This window comes from Cornus florida, unplaced genomic scaffold (assembly GCF_030987335.1).
Source record: "Cornus florida cultivar Cherokee Brave unplaced genomic scaffold, ASM3098733v1 CherokeeBrave_3.0.0_Hap2_Chr01, whole genome shotgun sequence".
Taxonomy (NCBI): Eukaryota; Viridiplantae; Streptophyta; class Magnoliopsida; order Cornales; family Cornaceae; genus Cornus; species Cornus florida.
The window spans coordinates 81,501,787-81,518,336 of record NW_026775571.1 but is presented as its reverse complement, the minus strand read 5'-3'; the positions used below and the strand labels follow the sequence as shown (position 1 = coordinate 81,518,336).

Genomic DNA, 16,550 nt, shown 5'->3' with positions numbered 1-16,550 from the left:
GTATGTATGTATAGTTATATACACACACATATTTGTATATCTATGTGAAAAATGGTGAAATGAAAGAAATCACAGACTATATATGTATGTTTGTATAGTATACACACATATTATCTCTGTTGTTGGTTTTGTTTTTTTTTTTTGAAAGATAAAGTTAAATTTGGATTGAATAAAAGGGGTACAAGGCTAGCCATAGCTAACCGATGGGCCAGGCCCAGAATACAAACCAATAGGAAACAAAGCCCAAATAGGCACAAAATAACCATAGCAATAACGGATCAATTGCTGAGGTCTGGTGATTTTCTTTGTGGTCGAATAATGGATTCTGGAACATCCCATTCTGCTGCAATCCTTGAAGCATTAGATGCATAGCTGATAGATGAGAGTATGATGTTTGATCTAATAGATTCCAGAGTTTGGTGAAGAAGTGAGTTTGCAGAGATGGATTTCTTTTGAAAAACCCTTCTGTTTCTCTCGTTCCATGTGTGCTGCAAAGTAGGGAGTCTTTGTTGGATTGCCACCCACAGTATGAAAGAGTGTTTGGGGATAGAGGGTTTGGTTCACACTAGGTGAGTCCAAGGTAGGGTTGGGTGATGCTTGTTGAAATGTTTCATGGTGTGTGGAATAGAAAATTGACCATTGGGTGAGGGTATCCAAATGTGTTTGTCACTGCAGCTGGTTTGTGGGTTTGGAAGGTTGGTTATATGCTGTAGTTGTGGAATGATGGATGGTATGGAAGGGGGAAAGGACCATGAGTTATTGGTAATGAAGGATCCTACCTTTGTGTTGCTGTGATAGCCTGAAAGTGAGATCAGTTGTGGAGATGTCAATTGGTGCAGAGGACCAAGATGGCACCAATTGTCAAGCCAAAAATTAGAGCTTGAACCATCTCCAATTTTTACCCTGACAAGTGGTTTAATTGTATCTCTGAGGCTGAGCAATTTCCTCCAGTTCCATGAGCATTGGCCTGGGACCTTGACCTCCCAAATACTTAGATAGGTGTTGATCCATTTTACCCACAACATGTCCTTATTTAGAAAATGCATGTATTATCGCGTAACGAAAATAAAAATGGACTTGAACCTAGGAAGATGAAGTCTGTTTGGCTGAAAACAGGGGTTTTTTAGTTGCAACGCATTACACCTCGAGGCCTTTATACCCTCATTTGCAACCAGCCACCAACAGTTTCATCTTGTACCAAACAAATTCAGACCTGCCCTCTAATCAGTGATCAATTTGTCTTTTAATCTTAATTGTCAAGGTTATTTTTTTTCTCTCATTATATTGTTTACTTGATCAGATTCGAGGCCAGGGAACTTGCAGGTACCACTCCCAAAATCTGCAAGACACCTGAGAAGGTAAATTCATTTTTTGTTATTTATTTAGTCCATAGCATAACATTTATGTGGGTTCTGAATTTGTTTACGTACAAACTTTTATTTCGTGTGATTTGGAGTTTGTATTATATAATGGCTTTAGGAATTTTTATGAACATATTAGCTTGATATGTATCTATCTTTGCCTTGTTGTAAATATATTTGGTCATGGAATGTTTGTTTAAAAGTGTTCCTTTTGGGTATACAAACACTGCACCTCCTTTGTGTATTCAGAAGGCTCCAGCCTCTGTTGTTAGGTATTTTGAAAATTATTTTTTGGCCAATTTAGATGACCATAAGATCACTTGTGTTATTTTTGCTTGATGTTACTTATGAAATTTTTGTTGCTTTATGGTAGTTTTGAGTTGGATTTTTAGCAATGAATTTCCAGATTTTTCTGAGCGTGCAGGATATACATAGATATATATGTATGTTAAAGACTGGGATGGTCGACTAAGGCAGATCATATTTTCACTCCATTCTCTTGGTCAGATTCTATTTTCAACTTAAATTGTATCTGGTTTCCTCATTTTCTCTCGAAACTTCATTCTACAAATTGCATGTGTTGTATGCTTGGATTATCGTAGTGGGTAGCTTGTGTCATGCCTTAACTACTTGAGTACCCAAGGCATTGTTCTTGACTCTTTTTTAGGGCTAGCCATGGTGGCATAATTGGCTACCTATATAGGTCATATTTTGTTAAGTCTTCACATAATATGGAGATGACTTCCGTTGAGGAGAGGGGAAACCTGCTTGGGCAATCGCCTGGTTTTGATTTTTTCTTGCAATTCTCGTTTGTTTAGTAGGTGAATGGGGTGAATTTTGTTCTTTGTATTCAATGATAGAATTTCCTTGTAACACCCTCATCTTCAAAGGCAGTTTTGACTTCTTATTTGTGCTGCTGGGACACCTGCTTGCACTTGCTGTTAGCCTCCTTTCAGCTAGCTTACTTGCTACAAATTGCGTGTGTTGTTTGCTTGGATTATCGTAGTGGGTAGCTTGTGTCATGCCTTAACTACTTGAGTACCAAAGGGGTTGTTCTTGACTCTTTTTTAGGGCTAGCCATGGTTGCATAATTGGCTACCTATATAGGTCATATTTTGTTAAGTCTTCACATAATTTGGAGATGACTTCCGTTGAGGAGAGGGCAAACCTGCTTAGATAGGGCGATTGCCTGGTTTTGAATTTTTCTTGCAATTCTCGCTTGTTTAGTAGGTGAATGGGGTGAATTTGGTTCTTTGTATTCAATAATAGAGTTTCCTTGTAACAACCTCATCTTCAAAGGCAGCATCACTCAACCGCCTTGCGCTAATCTTTTCAATAAATATAAGCGAAAGATTTTTTTGAAGAAGCTTACTTCTTGTAGCCATGGGGCGTTTTCCGCCCCCCCTACTTTTTCTTCCATGAATAGGATAATTTGGTCTATAACAGAGATGTTGGGATTGTTCTCCATTGTCAAATAAGAATGACCGTTTTGAGTTGAAAGGGTTTCAGGTTCTGCACTACGAAGATGGGATGCTAATGGGTTATAAGTGGTAGATATTAAAGGTTCAATCTCTAAAGGATTATTAGTAAGGCCCAAAAGTGATCAGCAGGTCTGAAATGGTTGATGTTGTTGAACAGGTTATAAAACTTGGTAGTAATATAAGATCCATGGCTAACTGGATTGAGCAATAAATATTAGTATTTCAGTTGTTGGATCTTTTGAAAATTATTTTTTGGCTAACTTAGATGACCATAGGATCATGTCTGTCCTGTTATTTTTGCTTGATGCTACTTATGAAATTTTGGTTGCTTTATGGTAGTTATGAGTTGGATTTTTAGCAATGAATCTCCAGATTTTTCTTAGTGTGCAGGATATATGTGTGTGTGTGTTAGAGGCTGGGATAGTCGACTAAGACAGATCAAAATTTCACTCCATTCTCTTGGTCAGATTCTATTTTCAACTTAAATTGTATCTGCTTTCCTCATTTTCCCTCAAAACTTCATTAAATTACACCCTGTAGTTTTGGGATGTGACAGTTTTCCCTTTCTGAAAACTTTAGAATAAGCTATTTCTGAAATAATATACTCTATTATACGCTAACTTTCCTTCCCTACTCGAGTTCAGTCTTACTTCAGTTCCAGTGAAGAAAGAATCTTAGCTGGTGGGTGACCAGCCACGCTGGACCTACAGGTCCGTGCTTGCGGGCACATTGGGCCCACAGTTCCTCGATCTACGATCTCACTGGAAATCAGAAAGAAAGAACTCAGATGTGAGTTGGCTTCCTACATTGATGGTAGGGAAAGGATTTTGGGCTATCGGTTACCGACTTGAGAGCGGGCCTTGGCCCTTAATGCCCCGAGCACCACTGGTCCCACTTCTTGACTTTAGTAACGATGGGTTGGTTCACCGCTTCCTTCCATTTTATCCCCTGGGATTTCATACATTTGAACATTCCCTTGCGCGGGGTCATAGGCACTCTGAAGACTAGAGTTAGGGGTCATAGGATAGGAGCTTGTCCTCCCTACCGAACCCAGCAAACAGAGGTGTCAAAAGTGCTACATCTTGTGGTGCGCATCCTAGCACTGTAGTATTCTACGCAGGCTCTGTTGCTTAGTAGGCCGATAGAGATGGCCAGGTGGCACCAAATGCCTACCAACAAAAACATATGCACATTGTTGGCTGGTTCCTCCATTCAAGTGGCTCACCGAGTGAGGGTGGCTAATCTGGTCCATGTCTATTCCTTATCGTCGTTGACAGATCCCTTCGAAACCAGCAACCACTAATGACCTTTATCTGCTGCCCTTCTCATCGCAGACGTGGGGGGTGGGGTAAGCAAGGAACCTTTCAATCCAAAACTGATTGAAGCAACACAACCACTACTATACTCAACTGATTTTTTGTGGTAGAAGAAGACTCCAACATGTTACCACCTCTGGTATGTTGTTCCATCATGAGGAGTATGGAAATCTGTCTTGACATGATGAATAGTGGTGCCCACCTGCAGAGCGTAGTGTCACGAAGTGATTCCTAAGACGCTTGGAGGATGGAAGACACCCATGCTGGTTGGCAAAGAGCAGAGTTTGACTGGGAATGGTTCCAGGGAAGGGGCGTGCAGGAGCACAGGATGGTACCTCTTCAGAGTTCAGGCAGGTCGACTCGGTTCAGTTCGAGGTGCTTGTCGCTGGTCGTGGACTTGACTATGAAGAAGGGAGTTGGCCATCCCTGCACAAACTGGTCGGGAGCTGGAGCCGTTCCCCTGACGAGGCCATGGCAGGCCGAAACCAGTCAGCATGTATCCTTGGGAGGGCAGGTCGTGGTGGCTGACCAGGGCGCTTGCGCGAGCTGAAGCAACGCCTTGGTGCCGCACGGGCCGTGCCGCTGCGCCAAATCTCTAGGCCCGTGACAAATGGTATCAGAGCAGGACTTGGGGTAAAGCACGGTAGGGTGCCCCCTTGTCGGTCCGGGAGGGGTCAGAGAATGAAGACGGTGCATTGAAGTTGCGTCGGTGTGGAGGAATCAATGCAGTTGGGGGGGAGAGCCTCCATCTCCCCAGGAAGAGGCGTCCGTTGAAGTTGCGCATTGAAGGGCCGGAGGGCCGCGCGCACCAAAGTTCGTGCTTAGTCCTTGGGTGATGCAAACCATGGTGAAGGGCGAGCATCAAGTCGGCAGAAGGCCATTGCTTGCTCGGGATGCCGCGGAGGCGGCATGACGGAGAAGAGTCACGTCCTTGAGGAGTGGACGTCCCCTTGGTCCGAGGCCTATCATTGGGCGAGTGCAGTGCAGGGAGCTGCACAAGGAAGCGATGGTGGGAAGGCGAGCATACCGCATGGAGGCAGACTTTGGAAGGGAGTGGACGCAGTAGTGAAGCGCCGCACTGCGACGAGGACGTCGCAGGATTTGGGTGGGGGAGAATGTCACGAAGTGATTCCTAAGACGCTTGGAGGATGGAAGACACCCATGCTGGTTGGCAAAGAGCAGAGTTTGACTAGGAATGGTTCCAGGGAAGGGGCGTGCAGGAGCACAGGATGGTACCTCTTCAGAGTTCAGGCAGGTCGACTCGGTTCAGTTCGAGGTGCTTGTCGCTGGTCGTGGACTTGACTATGAAGAAGGGAGTTGGCCATCCCTGCACAAACTGGTCGGGAGCTGGAGCCGTTCCCCTGACGAGGCCATGGCAGGCCGAAACCAGTCAGCATGTATCCTTGGGAGGGCAGGTCGTGGTGGTTGACCAGGGCGCTTGCGCGAGCTGAAGCAACGCCTTGGTGCCGCACGGGCCGTGCCGCTGCGCCAAATCTCTAGGCCCGTGACAGTAGTCCTCCCTGCAGCCTTGAAGTATACTATATCCGCAAAGGAAAAACTGTGGCCAGGAGCTATAATAACCGAGAGGTTGTCCCATAGGTGATGCCAACGGATTTACAAATGAGTGGCGGAACTGCAACTATACAGCTGAGTCCAAGACTTGACTCGACAACCGCAATCGCAGTTTGGGAATTGAAACAATGAGGCCAGCATAGATGCGATAACCGCACGGGGCCATCTATTGGTACCTTATTTTCAATCAAAACTATATAGTCCTTGTTTTAGCCCAACTTCAATCTTTTTCATAAGCTCGTTCGTTGAGACCTGTGGTGATGAATGGGGATAAGCTTTGTCATGCTTCTGTAGAGGAATGGTCCATACCCAGGTCATATTTCTACTAAAAAGCATTTGCATCAAGCGCCCAAATGCCTATATGATGAAAATGAATGAGAACCCTTGTTATCGTGCTACTCCGCTCGCATCTATTATTGTATAATACATTTTTGCTAAGATCAAATTATTTCAAGGAAAAGATCGATCTTCTAAGTTCTATCTCTTTTAACTAATTTCCTGCTAAGATAGAGTAAGTCAAAGAATGAAAGCCAAAAACTTGAAATAGAATGCATGGATCCTTTTGTGCTATACTTATAATTCTTTTTTTCTTCATTAAGATCCATCATTACACGCGCGCGCACACACACACACATATATATATGCTTACCTTATGTTAAAGGTCATAGATTTTCAACTCGCAACTGATTTAATTGTCATGTCATGTCTCAGGTGCCGCCTTCTGGGTGGAAGAAGTGGGTGCTTGTCCAGCATCCCAACATTGTGGTTGATGATGACGACTTGGGAGCTAAAGACAACGGAGAAGCAGAGGTAGTGCCTTACAAACCCACTATGAAGTAGAATTAAATATGGGTTTAGGAAATTTTAAATACGGGTACTTATTGAGTCAATCCTGATTATATATTTTCTGTGTGGAACTTCATAGGTTTTTATTTATTTATTTTATATACGTACATATATTAGTGGTTAACTCTATTAAACTGTTCCTATTACTATGGACCATAAGATATCACTAATTATGGCGTCTTATTAATCTGCTTATAGTGTGCTAACTAGAAGGAAATAAAAAACAGAAGCAAAAAGAGAAGGGATCCACAGGTCTGAAATGGTTGATGTTGTTGAGCAGGTTATAAAACTTGGTAGTAATATATGATCTATGGCTAACTGAATCAAACAATAAATATTAGTATTTCAGTTAATGCGTCTTTGGTATCTATGCTAAAAATTTAATAGTGATGCAAGCTATATGAATCATAGCAAAGGTGAAATTAAGGCATAGTAAGGGAAGAATCAGCGTGTTCAATGTTTCGAGAGACTCAAAGGGTAACCATGTTCAATTGGTAATCACTATGCAGCTGCTAGTATGCGGTCTCGAGTTTCTTTCTGCTTATTATCTGCAACTGCTTGGTATATATATGCATTTGTATCCATTTCTGTACGTGTTCATTTTATCTTGCAAGAAAACATACTTCTTCTTCTGCCATCTTTGTCTGTAATCTTTATTGCAGTTAATTTTATGAAATTAGTTTAAGCATTTTGTTGCTGTGATGGGGCCATTATTTATATGATGTGTCTTAGGTGCCTACAAAAGGCTATTTTGTTGTGCACCCATGCATATGTATATAATTGTTTGTTTAAATCTATAAGATATGTTATTTTATAAATATTGCTTCTAAAAACTGCGGCCATTTAGTTGGCTGACCAAATTGAACTTCTTTATTTCTTCTGATTTTTGTGCATTATTAGTTATGACAGATTTTGAGCAGCAGTACTGTTTTTATTTAAAAAAATCTCTGTAATTTGATTTGAAAGTCATTATAGTGGCTCTGGACCCCTGTACTCGTTTAGAATGACTTTTCTAAAAATAAATGGAATTGTTTTGAGGTTAGTCTTGTTATAGTACTACGTATTTTTGCAAGTCAAGATATATTCAAAGGATAACCAAGTCATTTTACATTGTATTATATAATGGCTTTAGGAATTTTTATGAACATATTAGCTTGATGTGTATTCTTTGCCTTGTAAATATGAAGACAGTCATGAAGCACAGTACAATGTGAAGTATTATAATTGTCTTTTAGTATATGAATGTTGCATCTCTTCTTATATGTAAAGATCTTCCGTGCCTCTGTACTTCTTCTTTTGCCCCCATTGTCTATAATAATTTTTTCTTTATGTCTTATGCTATGAGTGCAGTTGGCTGAGCAGATGGAAGCTGGAAACAGTGGAGAAGCTGCAGAGGTAGTGCCTTCCAATCCCACTAGTCCTGAGAACACCAGGACATTCATGAGGGTTGGCTTAGGTTCACTCATATACAATCCTAGAGTGAACCAACCTATTGTACTTGGTGTCAGAAACTTCTCCAAAAAGAAGAAAAATTCTGGGCAGGTATTAATTACTGATTCAAACAATCCACATTGGTAAAAAAAAATTCCATTTGTTTGTATGAACAGTTTCTTATGACATTGATTATTGTGGTCTGCTAGGGTTCAAAAACGCCTACTATTCCCAAAAATCCCTTCCCCGATAAACCTCTCTTCAAGTGTGAGCAGTGCTGGTTGTATCCCCGACCGGAAAAAGGAACGGAGGAGGACATTGAGAACGAAAAAAGAACGGATGAGGACTTTGAGAAGGAAAAAGGACCGGATGAGGACATTTATGAGGAAACAAGGGAAATCTTTTCCCATGCATGGCAGGTGGCGAACCATTGCAAAAACAAGCACAAAAGTAAGAAGACGTGCAATAAATGCGGTAATGGCTTCGAGACACAGGCTCATCTGAGAGACCATATGAAAGTCTGTCCTCATAAGTAAGTTAATTTAAAAAGTTATAATGTTTATCATTATATTACTACGTATTATCATTATTAATTTCTATTCTTTTGCAGAATCTGGGAAGATTGCAACAACGCTATGTGAGGTTTAAAGAACAAGATTTACCTACTTTACTGCCAGTGAACCTTTTTTTATTACTGAGTCATATCAAAAGAATTTTATAGTTATATGGATGAATTACTTGGAGTGAGTATTTTGAAGTGAGTATTTTAAAGTTATTTTGTATTTATTGATGGCTTAAGTAGTGCAATTCTTTTATATGGATGAATTAATTGGAGAGACTATTTTAAGGTTATTTTGCTCTTATTGATGACTTATGTCGTACAATCCTTTTTAAATGGGTGCCATGCTCAGAATAAATTCTTCCACAATTCACGAATTCAAAGATGAAGATCTTAAATAAAAAATCCTCCGGACAAAAAATGATTCTTCAAATCTGCACCTCTGATGAGTCATCAATCAGTGCTCAATTTTACACAAAACTGGACAAATTGGTGAGATAAATAACTCAAATTTTGGTCACATTCGAATAGTAATGCATTTCACAAGTATTTTTCAATTCTATTTTTTTATCATAGTAATTTTTGAACAGTTTCAAACGACCATTCAACTTAAATGGAATGCATCAATTGTGTCTTCCAAGCATGAAATCTCAAAGAATACATTACTCATGCAAAACAGTGCTAGCTGTGCCATACACTCTTTATAAGCTCCTCAATTGAAACTTCCATTTCCTTGCAAATATCTCTTTCATTCGACTTCGACCAAGATCAAGGAATGACTCGGTTAGATTCTCCATCCGAGAAATTTTTTGGCATCTGCTGTTTCCTTCTCGTTATAAAAGGACCTCCCCTCCACTGCTCATGACTCGATCCTCCTACTCCCTTTATCACCTTCCTCAAGTTTGTCCTAAGCTTGTGGTTGGGATCTGGCCAACATCAGAATCTGGCAAGCACATTACAAGAGAATCATGTCAGAATCAATTGACAAGGTGGTATTCACTGACCACTTCAAGGCAGCCCCGGTCCTCATCAACAGCACCTTCACTATTCTTCTGGGCAGTGAAAAGGTTGAAATTGTTCTGTGCACCAAGGTAAATGTCATCATCAAGAATCTCAAACAGCTGACATCCAATTTGCATTGAAGTCGCAAACTCGCTCCTAGATGGCACCCCTCCTCATGCTGAAGATATATCATCGAATCAAGGGTGTCAGCAGGAAAATAAATAAAAAGTGTACACATGATCACTGTTTCCAAACCCGTAAGACCAACTTTTATAACTAACTAACTACATAGACACAGAAGCTGCTACTATATTCATAAATAGATAATTCTCATACTACATACTCAAAAAATTAGTTTACTGAGAACATATAGGGGATTTGTACAACTTGTTCCCCCACCAAAACCTAAGACTCCTTATGGCCATTAATTATTAATCTACATGTCAAAGGCTTTCCTTCTAACGGAAAAGAAAACGAATCTCAAAAAATCCACATCCATGGAAGATTACTTCTATGCTCCAAAAACAGTGGCACCTTTATACACCTGTCTAGGAAAGCAGAGTTGAAAAGGCGCATATAACTGACTTCTTTCAAATTTACATTGCTGTAGAGTAGTTTCTGTTTTTTGGAAAGTAAAGGTTAATTCCATATATATAGAAAAGTACACTTAGCCCGAGAAAGGCTAAGAGAACATTTACATAAGCCTTGTACAATAGGCCCAACCCAAGTTATAACATACACAGCCCCAAGGAGCCCAAAACAGATACAAACGTGACCAAGTCTTCAGTCACAATTCCGGTGAGCAGCGGTTAGCAGCAAGTGGAATCTCCACCATTCACGGTGTCTAATCCGGCGGTCTTGGAGGAGGACGCAAGATAGACCAAGGTATGTCCCATTCATTCAAGATGCTTCTATTGGCCGGAGAGTCCATGGGAGGATTAGCCATCAACTTTAATCGGACTGAGTCAATGACTTTGGAGAGGAGTGAGTTTGAAGAAATTCTTTTTCTTTGGAAGATTCGCCTGTTGCGTTCGGTCCAGATGTCGTATACAAGTGCCGCGAAAGCCAATCTAGTGATGGAAGTACTGCAATTCGAAGCTTTCTTCTTCCAATGCTGCGATGCCCAAGCAACCAGCTCATTCCAACAAGAGGGGAGGATATGGAATCCACAACGTGTTTGGATGAATGTCCAAACGGGAGAGTGGTATGAACACTGAAAAAAGAGGTGAGTGTGTGACTCTGGCATGGAATTACACGAGGGGCAGAGGTTTGGGGAGTTCAGATATGATGTGCAGTCACAATCCTTGGTAAACAATCTTGATTGGACTGCCAGCCAAAGGATGAAGGAATGTTTGGGCACCATTGGCTTGGACCAAGCAAGTTTTGTCCATGGTAGAGAAGGTATGTGCCTAGAAAGATATTAGAGGGTATGAGTAATGGAAAACTTGCCATTTGGTGATGGAATCCATAACACTCTGTCAGGTAAGGCAGTGTTGGGGGTAGGGAGAATATTGTGCAGTGTGAGTTGTGGTATAAGTGTGGTAATAGAACTTGGAAAGGACCATGATGAGCGGTAGTCTGTGATAAAATTACTTACAGTGGTTTTAACATCAAAGAGTGATGGTATGGGTTGCTGGTTAGGAATTTTAAGGTGTAAGGGGCCAAGGCTAGACCAGTTGTCATACTAGAAATTGGTGGTAGGTTTGAGTTGCAGAAGTTTTCTCCAGGTCCAAGAACATTGATTAGGAATATCCACCTCCCAAATGCTCCTACCTTTAAGGAGGTATGTATTGACCCATGCAAACCATAGCAAACCCTCCTTAGCTTGTATAATGTTCCATAGGTGCTTCAAAATGGCTGTTCTATTCGAAGAGTGTAGAGATGGAATTCCAAGACCACCAGGCCTTATAGGGAGACAAATGTAGGGCCAAACAACCTTTGCCCCATGCTTTTTAAGCTCTGGACTTGACCAAAGGAATGCCCTAAAGATACATGTGAGCTCATTAATGATTGACATTGGAAGAAAGAATTTGGAGCTCCAATAGATATGTGTGCTATGAAGGATGGATTTGATGTGCTGCAATCTTCCTGCAAAGGAAAGAAACTTGCTTGTCCAGTGACTGATTTTTGCTGTGATCTTGTCAGTGAGGGCTTTGCAATCCTGTGCTTTCAATATGGTGGATATAAGAGGTACACCAAGGTATCTAATTGGTAGGCAGCCTTTCTCAAACCCCACAAGCTCAAGGATTTCTGCCTTAACAATTGGTGAAACCCTAGAGAGGAAGATGCTACTCTTGCTGTGATTAACATGTAGACCAGAAATGTGAGCAAAAATATCTGTTGCCATGAGTAGTGAATGGACTGAAGGAGTGCTGCCATGACACAAAAGCATCACATCATCGGCAAAGATAAGATGAGTGAGGCTAAGTTCTTTACACCTCCAATGAAACTTGAATGGATTTGAGGCTATGGTTGAGTCAACAATGGAGGAGAAGACCTGCATTGCAATGACAAAAAGGAAAAGGGGGAGTGGATCACCCTGCTTGAGCCCCTTTGCTCCTTTGAAGAAGCCATGAAACTCACAATTGATTGAAACTGTGAAAGAAGTTGTGGTAATGCAGGACTAAACCCACATAATGAATAAGTCAGGAACCCTATCAACTTCAGAGTATCCAGAATGAAAGGCCATGACATGGAGTCAAATGCTTTCCTCAAGTCAATTTTTAAAGTACATCCAGGGGAGCTTGAGAACCTGTGGTAACCATTAAGGAGTTCTTGAGAAAGGAGAACACTGTCATCAATACATCTACCTTGTATGAAAGCAGATTGTGATGAGCTGATGATGGTGGGCAAGAGAGGTTTGATTTTGTTAGCTATTAGCTTTGAGATGCATTTATATATGGTTGAGCAGCATGAAATAGGTCTGAAGTCATTGAGGGAGGTTGGATTAGATGATTTGGGAACCAAAGAGATAGAGGAAGTGTTAACCTCTTTTAACAATTTACCAGAGACAAAGAATTCTTTAATGCCAAGGGTTACATCATGTCCTACAATTAGCCATGCTTTCTTGAAGAAGGCTGCATTAAAGCCATCAAGACCAGGAGCTTTGTCATTGCTCAAGGAGAACATGCAATTATGGATATCATCATTGGAAGGAATGGAGAAAAGGTCAGAGATGAAGCTTGCATTGATGGTTTGGTTGATGAATTGGGATAGATGGTCAGTACTAGGATAAACATGAAAGCTAGTTCCCAATGCATTATGGAAATGGTTGTGTGCCTCTTGTTTTACGAGCAATTCAATATCAATGTGGTTGCCATTGGAATCAATGATGCTTGTGATTTTGTTCCTGTTAAATCAGGAGGACATGGATTTGTGGAAGAAAGCAGTGTTAGAATCACCAACCTTTAGCCAATGTACTCTTGATTTTTGCTTGAATGTGAGCTCCTCAGCTACCTTGAGATTTTTGTATGAAGAAATAAGCTCATTTTCTTGCATTCTGAGAGAGGAATCATTGGGTTGACTGTTAAGGGCTATTTGAAAGTTAGATAGCTTCTCCTTGGAATCCTGAACCTTCTTGGTAATGTCACTGAAATGTTTAGCTAGCTGATGTTTGAGTGGTTGCTTGAGTTTTTGAGTTTGGATATGACCTGAAACATGGTGTGACCTCTAACTGGGCTATCCCAAACAGCTTTGACAATTGGCAGAAAGCTATCATGAAAGCTCCAACAGTTGAAGAATCTGAATGGAACTTTCCTTTTGGGAAAGGGAGTACCTAGGTTTATAACCATAGGACTATGATCAGAGATTCCATAGGGATAGAAATGGCAAGTAGACAATGGGAAGGTGGAATTCCAGGCATCATTAATTAAAACTGTGTCAAGTTTCCTAGATGTGTTGGCCACACCAATGTTCTTATTGGTCCAAGAGAAGAAGATGCCTGTGTAGTTGAGGTCTTCAAGTTTGGCATCATAGAGACACTTCCTGAAATCCTGCATAGCCTGAGTGACTCTACTAGATCCCCCAAAGTTTTCATGTGGGGAGAGGATGATGTTAAAACCTCCAGCTAGCATCCAAGGCAGTGAGGTGAGATTGGTAGATAGTCTTGCAATGCAACTCCACAAACATTTCCTTTCATCAGCTGAATTGGCTTCATACACAAAAGAGATGAAAAAGGATGTTTTAGAGCTCAAAATGGTAGCATGGCAGTGGATCAACTGCCTTGTTGTATGTAGGATTTTGAGCTCAATGGAATTATGGTTCCAGAGTAACCAAATTCTGCCCAAGGGTGAATGTTGGTAGTTGTGTGAGATGCTCCAAGAGTTTTCCAAAAATTTGTGAACCATATCCACATTGACCAAATTAACTTTGGTCTCAACGATGGGTAAAACATCCACCTTGTTATCCTTGATGAGGTCCTTGACTTCCTTCTATTTTTCGAGGCTATTCAAGCCTCTAATATTCCAAATTGCTAGAATCATTTAACAGTTTTGAGAAGCTTACCACATGGGATAACAATCCCTTTCATTGGCTTGAATGGACCCTTAAGGGTTCTTCTTCTTCTTCTTGATCATGGATAAAAGTGGTGTATCAGAAGAGGGTTCTTCAGATGTTGAGGCAGACTCATTGATAGAAGTGCTCTCCTCAGAGCCAGATAATGCAGAGAAGGAGTTGTAGGAGTGTGATGGGCTGCCAAGTTCAGGAGCTATATATGAAGGATCATAAGTGGGTAATGGTCCCAGTGGAGTAAAGTCAATGATGAGTTTGTCTTTGTTGCTGAAAAAATGTGTAACAACATTCTTGTTTGCTGGCTAGGGTGAGAGAGGTGGAGGGTTCTTGGGCTTTATGTGTGGCTGATGTGTGTATTGGACTATTTGACATTCTGTTGTGGTAGGGGGTTGTTTAGGGTGAGATAAGCTGGGACATAAGTGAGTCGAGTGCCCAAAGTATTGACAAGTTGAGCAAAGTGGTGGGCAGAACTGGTATTCAACTCTAATGGTAGCCATTCTTCCTGAATTGAGCTTTAATTTTATGGTGTTAGGAAAGGATGATTTGCTAGTCATCTCTAGGCAGAGCTTGACAAACCTAGTTTTGGATTTGTTCTCTATGAATTCATCAGCAAAGAGTGGCTTGCCCATAACACTAGCCACGAAACTGAGCCCTGGACCAGTCCAGTAATGAGAAGGGATACCAAAGAATTTAACCCAAATAGGAATGGAGGTTATTTTCTGATCAACACTGAAGTTTGGATCCCAATTTTTGAAAATAAGAGGTTTTTTTGCAAAGAACCACGGCCCCTCAGCAAGGACCAAGTTACACACTTCAGATGAGGTGAAGTGAAATTCGAAAAATCCATTGGTTGAACTTGTGACTTTTAGGAGCCCTTTTTCATTCCACAGATTACCAGCAATGGATTGCACCATTCCAAAAGGTAGGCTCTTATGCACACAGAACCCAAGGAGACTAGACTTCATTGAGGATAACCCTGCGGATTCTATATCAGGAGGTGCAATGAGGCACTCACTACGGTTGGTGTGAAGATGGTAACTTAAGGAGAGCTTGAGAGGTGAGTTCTTAACCACAGATGCCTAGGTGGGATGTTTAGATGGAGGACCTGTAGCTGTAGTACTTGGTTCTGGATTGCAATATGGTAGGCCAGAGATTGAAGTGTGACCATTGTTGGATGGTAGATGTTCGTCGTGGAGCTGAGCCTTTGAGGAGGGATTGTTTGGGACCTTGTGTAAGTTTGAAATCGAAGGACTAGCATGGGATTGTATGGTGAAGGAGTAAATACATGTATGGTACTTTTCGATGGGAAAGTAGGGAGTGTTATAGGCTGTGTCCCAAGATACACCTTTTTCTATCCGTCAACTCACCGCGTTCATGTTCAAACAAAGTTAAAGAGATGACCATCTCAAAGGGCACATAACAAATATGATGTCTGTAAGGGAACAAACAACAGGAAGTTGATAAAAAATAAGGCATGAGGAACTGGCGAACAACCATGGAAATACTTTATCAACAATATGCTGGTAGAAGTGGCACAGATGCATGTTCCGGAGCCATTATTCACTGGATCCTTCAAATGTGAAAAGGCTACAGCCACTAATTTGTCATGATTCCAAATGATGCAATAATATGAAATTTTCATTCTAAATGGCTCACTCAGGTAACTCGAATGGATAACCCGGTCCTGCATGTGTGCCATTTTCATACTTCACAGCTGGTAGCGCATTCTGAATCTATTAGGAAATTTACATACCCTATTGGTAAAAACCTAAGCAGAAGCAAGATAAATTCAAGACAAAAAGGTTAGAAAAGCTAAAGCAAAATGCATACCCCTTCAAAAGCACGCAGAAGAACAGAACAGGGTATTATTTCTCCTCCTAAATGCTCCTTCATAATGAGATTCAGTTCGGGAAACGAAAATATTCCAACTCTCCGAGTTGCTGTAACAAAAGAAATTGTCTCCTCCAATAGCAATCTTTGCTTTTGCTTCTGTGGAGCCTTATAAGTGGGCTGAATGGGGCCCTCTACCAACTTCCAGAAAAAGGTGATTTGGCTTCAGCATAAACCTAATTGCTTAAGAAAAATAATGTCTTCTCAATACAGGCACCGCCAATGAATATATAAATGCTTAAAAGGGTCTGAGCTAGCAGGTCTACAAAATCCTCACCGACTACATTATGCTTGTCCAGAAAAGTTGCCTTTTGGCTAGCTATTTCCATGTGCAAGACAAAGGAAGGCCCTCAACCCCATTATAGCTTTTGGACTAGTGGATTGTTCTCTTCTCTTCATCGTGAAAACATGCAGATTGCCCATACCATTAACAACACAATATTGGGTTAAATTTCATCCATAAAGTCTGAATTTGTATCATCTTGCATCAGCAATCTAAAGTGCAAGAATTGCCAAATTACCACACACAGCGCTCTTTGCTAATACCCAAGGAAACATTCTCTGCCCATGCCCACCACATGAG

At 41.1% G+C, this 16,550-nt stretch overlaps 1 protein-coding gene across 2 annotated transcripts; it reads left to right on the top strand.

The window, feature by feature from the left end:
* Nucleotides 1-303: 303 nt before the first annotated feature.
* LOC132303444 (uncharacterized) lies at nt 304-8,838 on the top strand. 2 transcript variants are annotated; one of them, XM_059800806.1, is made up of 6 exons: nt 304-999; nt 1,301-1,358; nt 6,442-6,540; nt 7,927-8,118; nt 8,217-8,539; nt 8,618-8,838. In XM_059800806.1, exons 4-6 carry the CDS (start codon nt 7,939-7,941, stop codon nt 8,646-8,648), a joined length of 534 nt encoding a protein of 177 aa, XP_059656789.1. In that variant the 5' UTR covers nt 304-999; nt 1,301-1,358; nt 6,442-6,540; nt 7,927-7,938; the 3' UTR covers nt 8,649-8,838. The 2 variants fall into 2 exon arrangements, with proteins under 2 accessions (XP_059656789.1, XP_059656718.1); XM_059800735.1 differs by having other exon boundaries at nt 304-1,358.
* The last annotated feature ends 7,712 nt before the right edge of the window (nt 8,839-16,550 follow it).